Source organism: Porites lutea, chromosome 2 (genome assembly GCF_958299795.1).
Source record: "Porites lutea chromosome 2, jaPorLute2.1, whole genome shotgun sequence".
Classification (NCBI taxonomy): domain Eukaryota; kingdom Metazoa; phylum Cnidaria; class Anthozoa; order Scleractinia; family Poritidae; genus Porites; species Porites lutea.
Window position 1 is genome coordinate 45,051,809 of NC_133202.1, and position 15,319 is coordinate 45,067,127.

Consider the following 15,319-nt stretch of genomic DNA (forward strand, 5'->3'; position numbering starts at 1 on the left):
CATACAACAAGATTGTATCGTTAGAAAAAGAGGTTTGTATGACACCATATATTCTATTTCGTCGGGCATCTAACATTATGTGTGGTAATACCATTGATAAAAGGTGACGTTCCTTGTTTCCTGGCCCTCTTAGCTTGAATCAAAATTCAAACGAGCAGCAGTAATACGCATATGCTAATAAAATACATTTAATGACCTTTATGATAAACTTAACGTTTCGCATGCTAGTGCACATACCTTTTCAAAAGTAACAGTGTACAAGAATGGGAACGGAGATAGTAATAATAACACACGCAGGGGTCTGACAACTGCCTACAAGTAATTGTTCCAATCATAGAATAGACGTTTTTCGCTCTCTGTGCGGTAAGCGCAGGTTTTATTACTGGCATTTATCCGTTAAATAGACGTGGCGTTTGCCACAAAACTCAAGACCTCGAGTGCATAAAATAGGACTGATTTGAAATAGATGACGATTGTCCAATCCTTTTACCAACAAAGTTTATCTCCAAGCCAAAGGAAACCAACTTGTTGCCTGTGTCCTGTTTCTTCTTCCCTTGCAACGTGCCAAACCCAAGCGATCCAAACAGGCGTGATCAGATTACGTTCTACGCATTCCATTCATTCTTAGTGGAAGTTCAAACAAATAGGGATATGCTGTAAGTCTATGCTTTAAATCTATGCTGGCTACATACGTGCCGCACGCACGTAATAGCAACCTGGCCCCAGTTGTTCAAACGTTGGATAGCGCTATCCAGCGGATAAATCACTATCCAGCGGATAGCGTAATTGATTTCCGTAATACTTATCGGCTGGATAGTGATTTATCCGGTGGATAGCGCTATCCAACGTTTGAACAACCGGGGCCTGGAGATAAGGGTGATTGGGGGCTCCACTGGTCGCCCGCAGTAACGGCGTCAATAATGAAGCAGTATCGCTTGTTGTGGCACTGTTTTTCAAGATAGATAGATAGATAATCTTTATTTATCCACGGTACAAAATTCGTCAGCTTTAAAAATGCCTAATACTAATATAATAAAAATATTTAAATAAAAGAGCTGCTTTCCATTCGGTTTTAGTCATATTTAGAGTAAGTTTGTTTGCTCTCAGCCAGTTGTGAACATTTTCTAAATCTTGATTTAGATGCAACTGAATATTGTCTGCATTATCACCTGCGTATGTAAGGTGGGTGTCATCAGCGTACATCCTCGGCTCACAATTTGAAAGACAGTTTGGAAGATCGTTGATGTATAACAGAAATAGTAAAAGACCTAAAATCGTCCCCTGGGGAACACCACAACTTAATAAACAGCTTTGAGAGAGCGATCCGTTGATGGAGCACATTTGAGTACGATTCTCTAAATATGACTTAAACCATTGGTGCGCGTTACCATATATGCCGTAATTGCTTAATTTTGATAAAAGGATCTCATGGTCAACTGTGTCGAAGGCTTTTTTGAGATCTAAAAAAACAACGGCGTTGATTTTACCGCGGTCAATATTTTACGCCCAAGTGTCCGTGGCCTCAAGGAGAGCCGTGACAGTTGAGTGAATAGCGCGAAAGCCTGGTTGATATTTACAGATTATATTGTGCTCTTCTAGGTAGGAATATAATTGATCATAGACGATTCTTTCAAAGACCTTGGCCATAACTGAGATCACCGAAATTGGACGATAATTATTTAAGTCGTCCCGATCGCCTTGTTTAAAAAGTGGGGTGACCTTTGCGCATTTCCAGTCATCCGGAAATATGCCTTGACTTAAGGAGTTTCCGAATGACATCTATACCTTACGAAATCAAAAATTCACAAATTAGACAGTGACTCATCACGATTATTGTGATCAGAACAAAGATATTGAGAAATCACTTCACATCAACTGAATTTCTTTTTTATGTTTTTTTTTTTTCTCGATCTAGATTGACGAATTATTGAAAGGGAATTCCTCGGCAAATGTAAGCAGTTTTATCAATAGTCTTGCAAACGCAACTAACCCAGGGAATGAAATCACACTCACTGCAAAAGAATTGTCAGCATCAGTGAAGATGCTAGTTCAACTTGTAAACTACAATTCACTGGTGAACAACAGTGCAGTTAATACGATAACAGACCAGCAAAATATTGTACAAGTAGCAAGTAATCTTCTGGAGGAAGAAAATACCCCCACTTGGTTATATCTGCAAGAGGTATGTGAAGTTAATTTAGGCCTAGGCCAAACGTCCAACTTTTCAGGAGAAGTTGGTCTGAATAAGTTTGGATCGTCCAACACGTTCTCTCCATCTGCTTCAGGCGGGTAGAACGACTGAAGATCGTCTCCGGGACAAGCGTCGGCTTTCACATGCGACGAACTAAACTAATAAATTAAATTGGCCTGTATGATAATGTACTTATCTGATTCAATTTATTAGTTCGACGTGTCCTAAGTTCGACGTCTGACCCAACAGACAATGTTAACTTGCCGTTAGGCCGACCCAAATTAGCGTTTGGTTCGTCTCATGAAAAGTTTGAAGTTTGGCCTAAACCAACCTCGTCCCCAGGGTGCTTTTCCCTGGCTTTGTAGGTAGGGCGCCCCACCTCCAAAGCCAGGGAAAAGTGCCGTTGGGACGAGGTTGGGCCTAAACTTTAGTTGTTTAAAACAGCAGCTATTTTCTTGCTTGCATCGCAGACGTAGTTTAATTTCGGTCAGTAGACTTCTACTGTAAGTATTAAACATCTGCAAAGCAGCGCGGGTATCCTGGTTCTACGCCGCCAACGGACTCAAAGAATCAAAGGAACATCTAGCCTCCCACGAAGGGGTTTTTAGGGGAGTTCCTTTTTCATCCCTCCCCACAAACGGAGGAAAGAAAAGACGGAAAACGGTAACTCTAAGGTCACCTTTTAGTCGTGTTTAGTCTTTCAACACTTTATTTCAAAACTGTTGATTGGTCACTTACCAGGCAAATAAAACGGTGGGAAAGGAATGTTGTTTTCGGTTGAGCAGGCGTTTGTGGGGAGGGATGAAAAACGAGCTCCCCTTAAAACGCCTGCGTGGGAGGCTAAGGAACATCAGGATTGGCCAATCAACAATGGGTATTTTAACAGCAGGCCAATCAAGGCGCGTACTTAAATCTTGGTACACAGGTTGGGGGGGGGGGGCAGAACAAGGATTTCGGCGCTGTTTCGCAGAAGGACCTAACAAGAATTTAGTTTCGTCTGTAGCGCAGGCTACTATGTTCAAGAAATTGCTCTCACTACTTTTTGTTTACAAATTCTTAGAGCCGCAGTAATGTAACTGACGACCTTTTAAAGGCAATGGACGACTTTGGTTCACAAGTTGGTAGCCAACTGGACACGGGTTTGGAAAACTCAACTTACGTGGTAATCAGCAAGCAGAACATTGTTTTTAGGGTGGATCTCTTAACAACTAGAAAAAAGGTAAAATGAATAAATTCATGACCTAGAATTACTTTTAGCCTTCATTTGTAGCATGTTTTATATTTATCAGAGTTCAATCTCTGTCCGTGGAGTAAAATGTTTGATTACTAATTTAAAAAACCTTTCACTCCATTGACCGCGCATTAACAGAGCAACCTCTTAGATAGTGGTTTGTGGCTGATGTCACGGCCGCCAATTAGTTAATAAGAACCAAACTCTTTTTAAGCATTTATGTGCAAAATGATAAATGAATTTCTATTCTCTTAACCTCCCGAACACCGCCCTACTCATATGGCTGTAAGCCATGGCTCTACGGCTGACGTAATGACTCCTAACTAATCAAAACTTCTGAAAATTATTTGAATGACAATCGCATCCACACAACTCCCATTTTCATGCTTCCTCCCTTGTAACAAACCAGCTTTAGTGTTATTGCTTTTTAATGGTTTCGTTCATATTACTTTTGTTTCTTTCGTTGTTTTTTCTCTTGAGAAGAAGACACCAATTCTAGATTGATATTTCAATTTTTTTTTCAGCTCAGCATGGACCTCTCCCATTACGGCGCAAAAGTCTTTCTTCCTGGTGAAGTTTTCGCTTCAAATTCAGCAACTCAAGCGTCCACCATTGTCTACAAGACTCTCAACAATATCTTGACACTTGAAAAGGAGGGTGCAAAGAACGAGGAAAAGAATGGAAGGACAAAATTCAAGAGTGGCTCAAGTATTGTTTCTGCCACAATTCTTCCGCGTCCTGTCACCCCGATGAGAAAACCAATCAAGTTTGTTTTTTATCACAAGAATAAGGCAAGGGACACTTCAACTAGCCAGCGTAGCAAGTGTTTCCGCGAGAGTTCGTCTCTCAGGCCCCGGGCCCTCAGCCAGCTTGCGCGGAAACGCTTGCTACAACATCTACGTTACAATGCAACTAACGTATATACCGTATGCAACTAAATTATTGTTTTATGGATAAGCTTTTTTGTGCTCCTTTGGACTAATTTTATCAATTCGTAAAGATGGGTTTTTCTCACTGGGAAACTGATATATTTTGTGAAGTTTAGTTGCCTGCGACAATAACGTGCCGAGTAATTTAAGTAAATATGCAATCAAAATTTAAAAAATGTAAAATAACATCCATGTAAAATATGTAGCGAAGCTGGTATGTTCAAGAATCAATTCATGCACGAGAAGATTTTGCACTCCTGATTCACGCCAATATGCCACTTCGTCTTCAGGTTATTCAGGTTAATTCCCCATACAAAATAAGGGAAAAAAAAGAAGTAGAAATCTGAATAAGAACCAACAAAAATTCAATACAGCTCAGTATATAAGATCTATTGACAGAAAAGATGATAAAAGAAGACAGTTAGAAGTGATCGAGAAGAAGATTTGTGAAATGGCGCCAGGCATGAGTACTAATATATTGCCGGGGGTGTTCAAGCCGTAACAAGTGGAAAATTAACGTTAACAGTTGCCAGAGAGCGAACAAACTGTTGGGGGGGGGGGGAGAAGTGTCCTCTTTATGTTCTTTATCCATAAGTCCTTGAGTTCTATCGCTGGTTTCATTTATCGTTTAGCACTTTTTTCTATCATTTGTATCCCCCCAGCAAAATTCCCACTTGCTTTCATTTGCTTCAAGTTTTCTAAACATTTATCCGGTGTGCATAAAGATGGATAAATGAATCAGATAACTGATCAAGAAGTAAACTGTCTTTTTTACTGCAGAGTGAAGATTTTATTGGGAGCTGTGTATTTTGGCAAATAGGACTTCCACAGAAAACGTGGTTAACGCGTGGGTGCGTGCGTGTGGAACACGAATCAAACGCGCGAGTTACCACATGCGAGTGTGATCACCTGACAATCTTCGCAGTGTTAATGTACAACAAACCGGTAAAAAAATTATTTTTTTGATTCCCCTGCAGCTCCAGGAATATGAGCTTAAGTTTAGAACAAATATCTATATTGCAGTTTATTTATCACTATTATTATTATTATTATTACTATTATTATTATTATTATTACATGCTGTACCCTGTCGCCAAGAATTCTCGAGTGGCGAAAGAGGCGGGACCCTTGGGACGATTTTGTGTCAGAAAGAAGTCCAGACGGGTCTTCCGTGGAGGCAAGCGTGATCACGCAGCTGCGTTGAAGTGACCTTCCCTAATACAAAATGGTTACTGACAACCATAATACGAGCCGTATATTTCCGAATTCCAATAGCTTTAATTTCTTCATGCTACAGTAGAGACCGCGAAATAAGCAAGGAAGTGATGGACTGTACAACAAAATACCTTTCGCAGCGTGCATTACGCACTATGGCACAGGGAATACAAAATCGTTTTTCTCTTGAAACTTTGTTATTCTCTTTTCTAGGTCAACTCTCACCACGAACTGTACTTGAAGTCTATCGCCACCATAGGCTGCGCATGCTCTTTGCTGTTTCTACTGCTGACCTTCATGTTAATAGCATGCCTTTGGAAGTATTTGAAGAGCCCGCGAGTGAAAATGATATTACATTTGTGCATTGCTATCGCCGCGACTTGCATTTTAATCATGATCAATGAGAACTTTCACCTTGAGGAGGTAAATATTTTTAACTCAAGTTTTCTTTATCAGCATTATATTGGTACTATCCTCTCACTCACCTCCCTACTTTAAAAAAAGGCTATTTCAAAACTTTCTCGAAATTTCTGGAGTTAGTCCTTACCAGAGGAAACAAAATTCTTCATGACATTTACCAATCAAGTAGATAAAGAGTTTTAAAAAGTTATGTTGAACTCATCGTAGGTTTATTGCTTCTTCTTCAGTTTCGGGGTGATCTCCGCCGTTACAGATGATGAGATCTCCAGATGACGTAATACAAAACATTAAACGGGCACTACACAATACTCACACCACATGAGAAAGTGTTACCAACACCCAGAAACACTCAACATCCCAATGGGCCATTTGGAAGGCTTTTTCAGACACCGACTAAATCTCTTTGTTATTTTCTTTCAGCCGCAAGAATTATTACTTCCACTTATAAAAACGGAACAAATTACAAATTCTTCTCTTTTCATGCTCATACTAGTAACCCTTGGATATGTTCTTTCTCGGTGGCACCACCTCATTTGTTTCCCTGGCGACTGACCATTCAACTAGAATAGCGGCTGCCGTTGTTATAAGAATCAGATTGAACTTAAGATCCTTTTACCCTGGCCTTTAAGCCTTTCAGCCCCAATATTCACATAAAATTTAATATTAATATCATTACACGTGGCCAAATGACAAACTGCCCTCTCTAAAACGCTCCTTTTCGCGGGCCAAATGGCAAAGTGCGGGCTGTAAATGGAATTTGCAGCCCGCAACATGATTTCATGTTAAACAATCTGTCCTCATGAAATAATTTGTACGATGTGGCCACTTGTATTGATAATAATGATAATCACATGACTTTTGTCGGGCATATAGTTTATTTGTGTCCCTCGTAGCATCATTTGCACCCTCGTTCCGCTCGAACGCAAAGGATGCTACTCGGGCCACAAATAAACTATTTGCCCTCCAAAAGTCATGTGATTGTCCTATTCTCTAGTCTCATTGAGAGGATTTGATAAAAGATCTAAACAGTTACCCTTGTGGTGATTGTTTTATCAGTTCTCATAGTTGATCAGTATGCATTGATATTCTATAGGAGAACTGATGCTGGTAGCCTGCGTGGCAGTCTTTTCCGTTTCCTTTCATAAGCCAGGCAAGAACGCAAGACGCGCGAGGAGAAACAAAGAGGCGGTCACTCTGGGATTTAACGGGTTAACAGTCACTTTATGTTTGTTACTTGACAGGTTTGGTGTACAGTCATGGCGGCGTCACTTCATTATTTTCTCCTGTGTGTGTTCACATGGATGTTCAACCATGGGGTCCTGCTTTATTTACTCATCATAAAAACGGAACTGGGAGATAAACTTCATTCAAAGATGAAGTGGTTTTACACTTTTGGATGGGGTAAGAAAAAAGTTAACGTCAATTAAGGTCATCTTTCCCGTTTTCTCAGAGGCTCGACGGAGCGTTATTGGATTTTCGCTGTGCGAGGTAAATGAAGGCGCGAAAACTCAGTGAAAGATCGAACCTGCCAACTCAAACCAAAAAGCCTCTTTGAGCTTCTGCGGAGGAAGTACACGGCATTATATTTGCACAGTGACGTTGCTTTACTTACCACCGTATCTTAGTCAGTTTGTAAATGCCCTTTAGCTATCTTGCCCATTTTGTTCTTGTCAAAAAATGAAGGCAAGTGAACTGACAAAAATTCTAGTAGATGCCACGCGTAACTGAAACAATGGAGATAATTGGTATCACAGGAAGGCGGTAAGCAAAAGAAAAAGCATTTCTCGCCAGCTCATTCAACGTCCCTTCGTCCTTTGCTTCTTAATTTGCGTAATTCAGAGACACCTGAATAACGTGGCCAGGTGCATAACTATAAGAAATACATGTTGCGTTCTCTTTCAAACTGAAATCGATAGAAACAGTGTTTGGTAAAACTGATGGAATGTTGGTCATAGGGTACGAGAGAACCAAGATAAACTGGAATGGTTTCCATTATTCTCTCTTGACAGAACTTAGTTAATTTAAATATTGAAAGTGAAGGGAGAAAGGAAGTGAACAAAAGGAAAGAAGAAATCAGTAAAGTTTAACGTTATTCAAATCTTGATTATAAAACAAAGCTTTCTCTATTTTAATAAAGAAATTGTTTTTTCCAGTGTATCAGTAAGTTACAAAATATATTAAACAATTCCACAACAATTTCCATGGTGTATACTCTTATCGACCATAGTAATGATGTCAACATGTTCAAAACTCACGTGGAAACACGTCGAGCCGCAGGCGAGTGGTTTCACTGCAAAGTTTTGAACATTTTGAGGTCAGTTCTATGGTCGATTAGTGTATAAACCAGAGAAAATCGTTGTCAATTTGTATTTTGCAACATTTTCAGTTTTTGACGCTCATTGCCATCATGTGCCATTGAGGTTTTTTTTTTTTCGGAGAAGCTTGCGTGAAGTAAAAACAAATAGCTTCACCATCATCATGGTCTTTACTTATTGTCCATCACACATGTTCATAGCTCTAAACCAATCAGCGCGCCAGAAATCGCTCAGATATTTTAAAATGTGCTTTGTTTCAGGTTTTCCTATCACAATAGTGGGAATGACCTTTATAGTGACCTTTATAGTGACTGGTATCGAGAAATACGGAGCTGAAAACTGCTGGCTGACATTAGAACATAACCTCCTTTATTGTGCCTTTGTCGCTCCGGCTGCTATAATTGTTTTGGTAAGAATTCTTTCTTAAAGATCCCATTTCCCCTTGTGGGCTCTACCTCTTTGATTTTGCGCAGTTTACTAAGTGTAAAAATTCAGTCGGTCGACTCTTTTAAGGTAAAAACTGCTTAGGAGCATTGCCACTCTCCTCCGAATGCGATCATCGATGGAAGTTGTGGGTTCAATCCCTGAGGCCAAGCCAATAGAGAGGAGAAGTCGTTACGTCACGTTGCCATGGTAGCAAAATTTCTGGATGACAGCAAACCGAGAACGTCACTTAAAAGTGAATTCTCACTGTTTCAAACTTTATCGATTGTCAGATTCAATTTCATTTAATTTATCAAATGTTGGCGAAATTTTCTGGGGTTGAGTCCGAAAGGACCGTACCTAAGGTTAGAGAAAGAAAAAGAAAGTATGTTTGTGTTGTTTTCACTTTCTTTATAAAGCGGGTGCATGAAGTTAGGAAGTTTCATGTCGCAGAGACGTGATTCATGTGCAAAGTTGTTGTTTCGCTAATATAAACCTGTGACTTTTTTGCCGTTCTCGTTGCCGTCGCCGTCGTCGTTGCTCAAGTTCCCTATTATTGTGGTCCAAAAATTTACCATGGTAACATGACGTCACACTTCTCCTCCCTATACCCAGGGTCCTAAGATGACCAATTAAAGACCTTCAACTGGCAATAGTTTTGCTCTAAACATGTTTTAAAAGGTATCTTAAATTTCTTCCACAAAAATTATCAATTTATATCAGTATTATTCTGTATTTGTTTCAGGTCAACTCTGTTTTGTTCATCATGTTGCTTTGTCGAATAAATAGAGCGTCAAAGTTCAGTGAATCGATGACACGTGTTCAACACGTAAAGGCGTGGCTGAGGAGGTCCTTAATTCTCCTGCCAGTCCTGGGAATAACGTGGTCTTTTGGCCTTTTAACGTTTATCTCGTCTACTATTGTCTTTCATTATTTGTTCACAATTTTCAACTCTTTGCAAGGATTTGTCATTTTTTTCAATTTTTGCGTTCTGGACTCTGAGGTAGGTTTTTTGGTTATCCTAGCCACTACTGTCAATTTAGACTGCAAAATCGTGGGTTTTTCTCTCGAAATAAATTCTTCGTCTTCTTCAAGGCGGGGAGTGCACGAGACGCCTGAGTTTCAGCCGTTAGGCCTAGTGTTTCCTAAGTCTCGGCATTCTCTATTTCTCATTTCCCCTCGGTCTAGACGTTGACCTGTGCAAAAACACCTGCTACTTTGCAGTCTACTATTACAGTGCGGCTACTATAACCTGGGCCACCTAGGCAAAGTTGACCAATCAGATTACAGGAAAATAACATTACATTCCGAGAAAGTACTAGTTGTCAATCATAATTACCACGAAACGAAATCAACAACATGGATCGAGATCAACTCACCGACGTGACCTTTTGAACCCGTTGAAGAAATCCTGTGTTTCCTGAGAGGTCCGTTAGAGTGAATGACCGAGAAGATAAACGTAAACGTCAGTTACATTTTTTACTTGGGATCTCAGGTTAGTGCAAAACGCAGCAATGGTAGCAAAGAAACTGCTGGTAGATGACAAAATAACAGCTTGTTTTAACCAAATACGACTCCTAGGTGTTAGATGTAAAGTTTCAAATAGAAAAACATTGTCTGGTGAAACACTTTTCTTTCTTGAGAAAAAAGTGCTATCAATATTTAAAATTGGTGCTTCGAGTGACTTATTGTTTTTTACGAGCTGCTGATTGGCCCATAACCAACTTTCTCGGAATGTATTGTCATTTTCCTGTAGTCCGATAGGTCAGAACTTTGTCTAGGTGGCCCCGGTTACAGTAGTTGCACTGTACTTGAAAAAAATGTCACTAACTGATACCTAAACCTCTTTACTATTAAAGTAAGCGAATTTATCTTTGTCATTATCTCAATTTATTTTGTCTCCGCCTCTCACCCAGGTCCCCTTTTTTTCTGTATATTATTTTCATAGTCCCTTTTGCTTCACCCAGGCTTCACCTATTTCCAGGGCCCGCAAACTCGTTTTTGTCCTCTAAGACTCGACATCATGCTGAATTTTGATATATCGAAAGTGGCCTATTAATAGTTTACTTTGCAATTTAACCTCTTTCTTACAGGTCAGAGCACGTGTAGTTGGTACTTTGTGTAAAAAGGAACATACATCCGCTGGATCCGTTATAAGCAAAGCCGTAGCAGAACCAATCAGTACTGAGGATAATGTCCAGAAAAATAATCATCTGCAAGCTCCAGCAGGTAAATAAATCAGCGAAAATCGACTTCAGTTTTCGTCCTTGGTAATTACTTCATTTCACGAGCTAAATCAAGCATTATATGTGAGACCAGTAACTAATTTTCTACCTTTGGTCCAACAAAAAATTGGGTCTTCTTTAATTCCCCGAGAAAAACGCTTGCAGACTGCATGAGAAAGAGGATCAGGTGCCTCTTAAGATGAACACGATTGATCGTATTCCTGAATAACAATACACAGAAATTTTAATACAAATATCTTTTAGCCTTATTCTGGGACCACAATAGAATGTGACATACATCTTAATATTTTATTTCAACCAAATTTCTGTATTCTAAATTACAATATATGCCTAAATTACTGATTCCTTATTTTAATTCCATTATTCTTCTTCCGTAATAAGGTCAATCGACCACGCCTTTACTTTTGGGTGCCAGTAACTGAGAAGGGTGTCAGTAAAACGCGGGATCGGGGTCGGGGTCGGGACCGGCTCGCAGTCAATCATTTCTTAAAGAATGCTGTTTTAGGGTTAGTGTTAGGGTTGACACTAACACTACCTAACCCTAACCCTAACCCTAACACTACTTTAACCCTAACCCTAAAACAGCATTCTTTAAAAAAAGTAGACGCCCACCCCGTCGACCCTGCGTTTTACTGACACCCACCTAAGAGATTGTGACAAGCTGCCTTTGGCGGAGTGGGGCGACTAAGGCCAAATTTTCAACATATGTTCAAATCCCGAGTAAGCTATACTTAGCATTAAAGTTTGCGCAAAAAAATACTGGCTGTCCTAAAAATGTCCAAGGTCTTACGTACCTTTTTTAATCAACCCAAGAAAGTAGGCTTTGATAGATTTTGCTAGCATAATTTTTGGCACAATTCGTCATGACGAGCGTTTTCATTCCCCAAAAAAGCCGGGCAAAAAAACCACTGCTAGCATAATTTGGACTTTTGACAAGTTTTGCAGCACAAAATTGTCATTTATTGATCATGCAAACACTTTTCTCTTACCCGAGCTAAGTGTTACGGGCAAATCTAAAAACAAAATAAATTTTTTGTTTGCTTATTGACCTACGACCTTTCCACACGACTCAATCGTGAATTATACACTCTTAGAGTTTCTAGATGTAAATAGGGTTAATGTGTTTGCCATTTAGTTGTTTGTTGCAGAGTTATTGAGGTATTTTTACCAAATTTGAAGTAAAAAGTAGAAGTATTATTTCTACATTTTTTTTTGTTAAAATGAGAATAATTTACAGAAACTAACATAATTATTTGCATGATTTTAGAAATGTACGAGCACTGCTAGTAGCATATTATGCTACTTTTTTGAGCACAATCGTTCAAAGCTGCCAAGAAACACTTTACTTAAGTAAATACTGTGAGAAGTAACCAGTATTAATGTATATGTTGCAGTTAATTTTTTATTTCAGTTTATTTTTGTTTTTCTATTATTTTTAGGTATGGTAATGTATGCTTATGAATTTGAAACAAAGGAAAAACAAAAATTACCCGAAATAAAAAATTAACTGCAACATATATTCAAGTTGTCCCTCAGCAGCTTGGTTAAAAATAAAAATATAAATAAATATATGGCATCATCATCATCATGCCGTTGATGGCGAAAGCTTGGATTGTAATTTTATTTTTTAATCAGCAGTTTAAGGTCGTTTAATTATAAGTCTTATAAGGGCTCGTTAGAGCAATATTTTTATTAGTAACATTATTGTTTGTGTTTATTCAGTCAACTTCCTAACAGCTGTCCCGATAAGGATTCAGGGAATTGAAAACAGGCAATTTTTCAACACAGATGAATACCAATTGACCTTGGAAAGAAAAGAGCCAAAAGTACAGACCTGGATGACGAGTTCATATCTCTAATGACAGCTACATGAACCGAATTTAAGGCAGTCTACTGTGGGTCTCAAGCTTACGGTAGCTTTGACGGTTGACGGTTAATGTTTTCCAATTTTTACGGTAGACGGTTAAAATGAAAATAATATTTACATGGACACTATACAACTGTTGTCTATAAACCGTGACTCTTCAGTGAAGTCCATTGTTACGTTTTTATGTCCGACAATAAGACACTCAATTCATTTACTGCTAAACAGTAGAGGGTGTCAATGGAGTCACAGGCAGCCTAAGCGTACTATGTGTGGATTCGGGCGTCAGAGGTCATTTGTTGGGAATATACTAGTATGACAAGTGTAATATCTGATGCCAAATAAATGCTCTCTTACTCAGTACTCGATGACAAGAAAGTCGACTAAACTGCGTTTAAACCGGCCGGAGGACACAGAGTGGCTATGAACTAAAGCTAAGGGAGCTTTTTGAATCAACATTTCGCGTATCATGATTTTTTTTCTTAACGTCGTAGAATCAAATTCGAACTATAAAGGCCTGAATCACATGTAACAATGCACGAAATATCGACTTTCGTTATCTTAAGGGATACTAGTACAGATAGACAAAAAAAAGGAGACTTTAGCCAGTGTTTAACAAAACTGCGTTCTAAGCCATTTTCAGTTTGCCGAACGCTTTTATGTAATCGCCATTTAATTTTAACCGTGAACAATTTCATGAAAGCACATGGCGTAGTCTAGAAAAGCATTTGTCCTCTTAAAATAACCCACTGGAGAAGAGATCTGAAGGTACAAAGATTTCCTAAACCGCGGTCTAACTTTGCATATATTTGGCATCAGATATTACACTTATCATACTAGTATATTCCGATCAAATGACCTCTGAAGGCCCCAATCCACACATAGTACGCTTGGGCTGCCTGTGACTCCATTGACACCCTCTACTGTTTAACAGTAAATGAATTGAGTGTCTTATTGGCTGACATAAAAATGTAACAATGGACTTCACTGAAGAGTCACGGTTTATGGTTGTATAGTGCCCACGTAAATATTGTTTTCATTTTTCTGTCTCTTAGGTTTAAGTTTAAAATTGTAAAGCGCGTTTGATCAGTATATTGTGAAGAGCGCTTTGTTTGTTGACAAATTGCTAAATTAAATTAAATGAAAATACCGAAATAATAAAAAAAAGAGCCTAAAAATGACTCTTGATCTATCACTGATTTATAGATTAGAAATGACTTAAAGAAAATAATGCAAAAGCTTATTTCCTGAATGTAAAGAAGAACAGGAAAACTAACCTCGACCCTAGGGTCCTCTCATACTCCTACTCGCTCCGAGGGACGAGTAAAAGAGGGTCCTGGGAACCAGGTTGAGTCTCTCTCGAGAGACCCTGGAACAAGAGTTGTCACGCCTCGTGTTCAGTTACACTATGTTTTTTCCAGTAACCAAACGCAGCCTTAAATGACAAAACATACAGTCGTGAGGAGCTTCAGCAAAGACAGTTTTGAACGAAGCACCGGAAGTGGACTTTTTGCACTCTTGGGTAGTGGTTTTGCCCAAATTTTCGGTTGAATCGACTCTATAAAATGAAAGAAACGTAGCGATACAAACTTGGTAGCGTTAATAAAAAGGAAAGGCCTCACCTCCGGTTGACGTTCGTTGCTGAAAAACGACCTTGCTTAAGCTCCCTAATAACGTCTAGAGATCGTAAAACCTGATGCGATAATTTTCCTGATCACGTGCTTCTTCCCTTGACCTCCCTACAATCTGAGAGCCTGGCACAGGCCACCCAAAACAGTGCCATTCAATCATTAACCCCATCACACAGGTAACCCCTGAGATCTGAATTATTTAAGTCTCCGTCTTGAAGAAAATGGCTGAAAAAATAAGAGAAATCATTCACGGAGACCCATGGAAATTTCATTCACATGTTATGTTAGCTCATTAACTCCCAATATCCACATACAAATTGTCCAGACCAGGAGCCCCTGTCCAGACTGATCTCCTTACATTCACGATCAAAGCTTTTCCCCAAAGAGATGGTTTTAGCAATTGCTATCACCTTTTCCCTCGATTACCTATTAATTTTGTTTATACGTTTCTGGGAAATTGCCCACCCACCCCTCCCCTAAACCAACATTTTGCCCCAAGTGAGAAGTAAGTGTCAATGTTGGCTAAGGGGAGGGGTAGGTGGGCAGTTTCCCAGAAATGATGATCCCACTGATGTTTGTAACTCTCGGGACTTACGGGTTAACCACAGGAAGACCAGTTCTGAACTTCCCATTTATGATTGGTCAGAAACCATTAGAAGCGAGTATCATATTTCAAGTGCCTCTGTTCACTGAGAGTTAGAGGCCAGGGGATGTGAAGTTCTTCTTGTCAGCCTCATCTGCAATGTTTTGCTGGCCCTGGGTTGCCCACCTACCTCTCCCCTAAACCAACGTTTTGCTCTAATAGAGAAATTGGTGTTTACTCTTTGCTGTGGGTGGGGTGTGTGGGGAGAGGA

The 15,319-nt window shown here is 39.4% G+C and overlaps 1 protein-coding gene across 1 annotated transcript in view; it reads left to right on the forward strand.

The window, feature by feature from the left end:
* The window catches only part of LOC140926285 (adhesion G protein-coupled receptor L3-like), a 19,668-nt gene extending 6,798 nt beyond the window's left edge, over positions 1-12,870 (forward strand). The window contains exons 3-13 of the mRNA XM_073376046.1: positions 1-32; positions 1,916-2,182; positions 3,252-3,410; positions 3,947-4,213; positions 5,132-5,296; positions 5,780-5,989; positions 7,228-7,387; positions 8,562-8,710; positions 9,470-9,727; positions 10,818-10,953; positions 12,693-12,870. The exon at positions 1-32 is cut by the window's left edge and continues 66 nt beyond it. Coding sequence (XP_073232147.1) covers positions 1-32; positions 1,916-2,182; positions 3,252-3,410; positions 3,947-4,213; positions 5,132-5,296; positions 5,780-5,989; positions 7,228-7,387; positions 8,562-8,710; positions 9,470-9,727; positions 10,818-10,953; positions 12,693-12,829 — 1,940 coding nt within the window. The 3' untranslated portion in view covers positions 12,830-12,870. The remainder of the gene's footprint in view (positions 33-1,915; positions 2,183-3,251; positions 3,411-3,946; positions 4,214-5,131; positions 5,297-5,779; positions 5,990-7,227; positions 7,388-8,561; positions 8,711-9,469; positions 9,728-10,817; positions 10,954-12,692) is intronic.
* Positions 12,871-15,319: the final 2,449 nt, after the last annotated feature.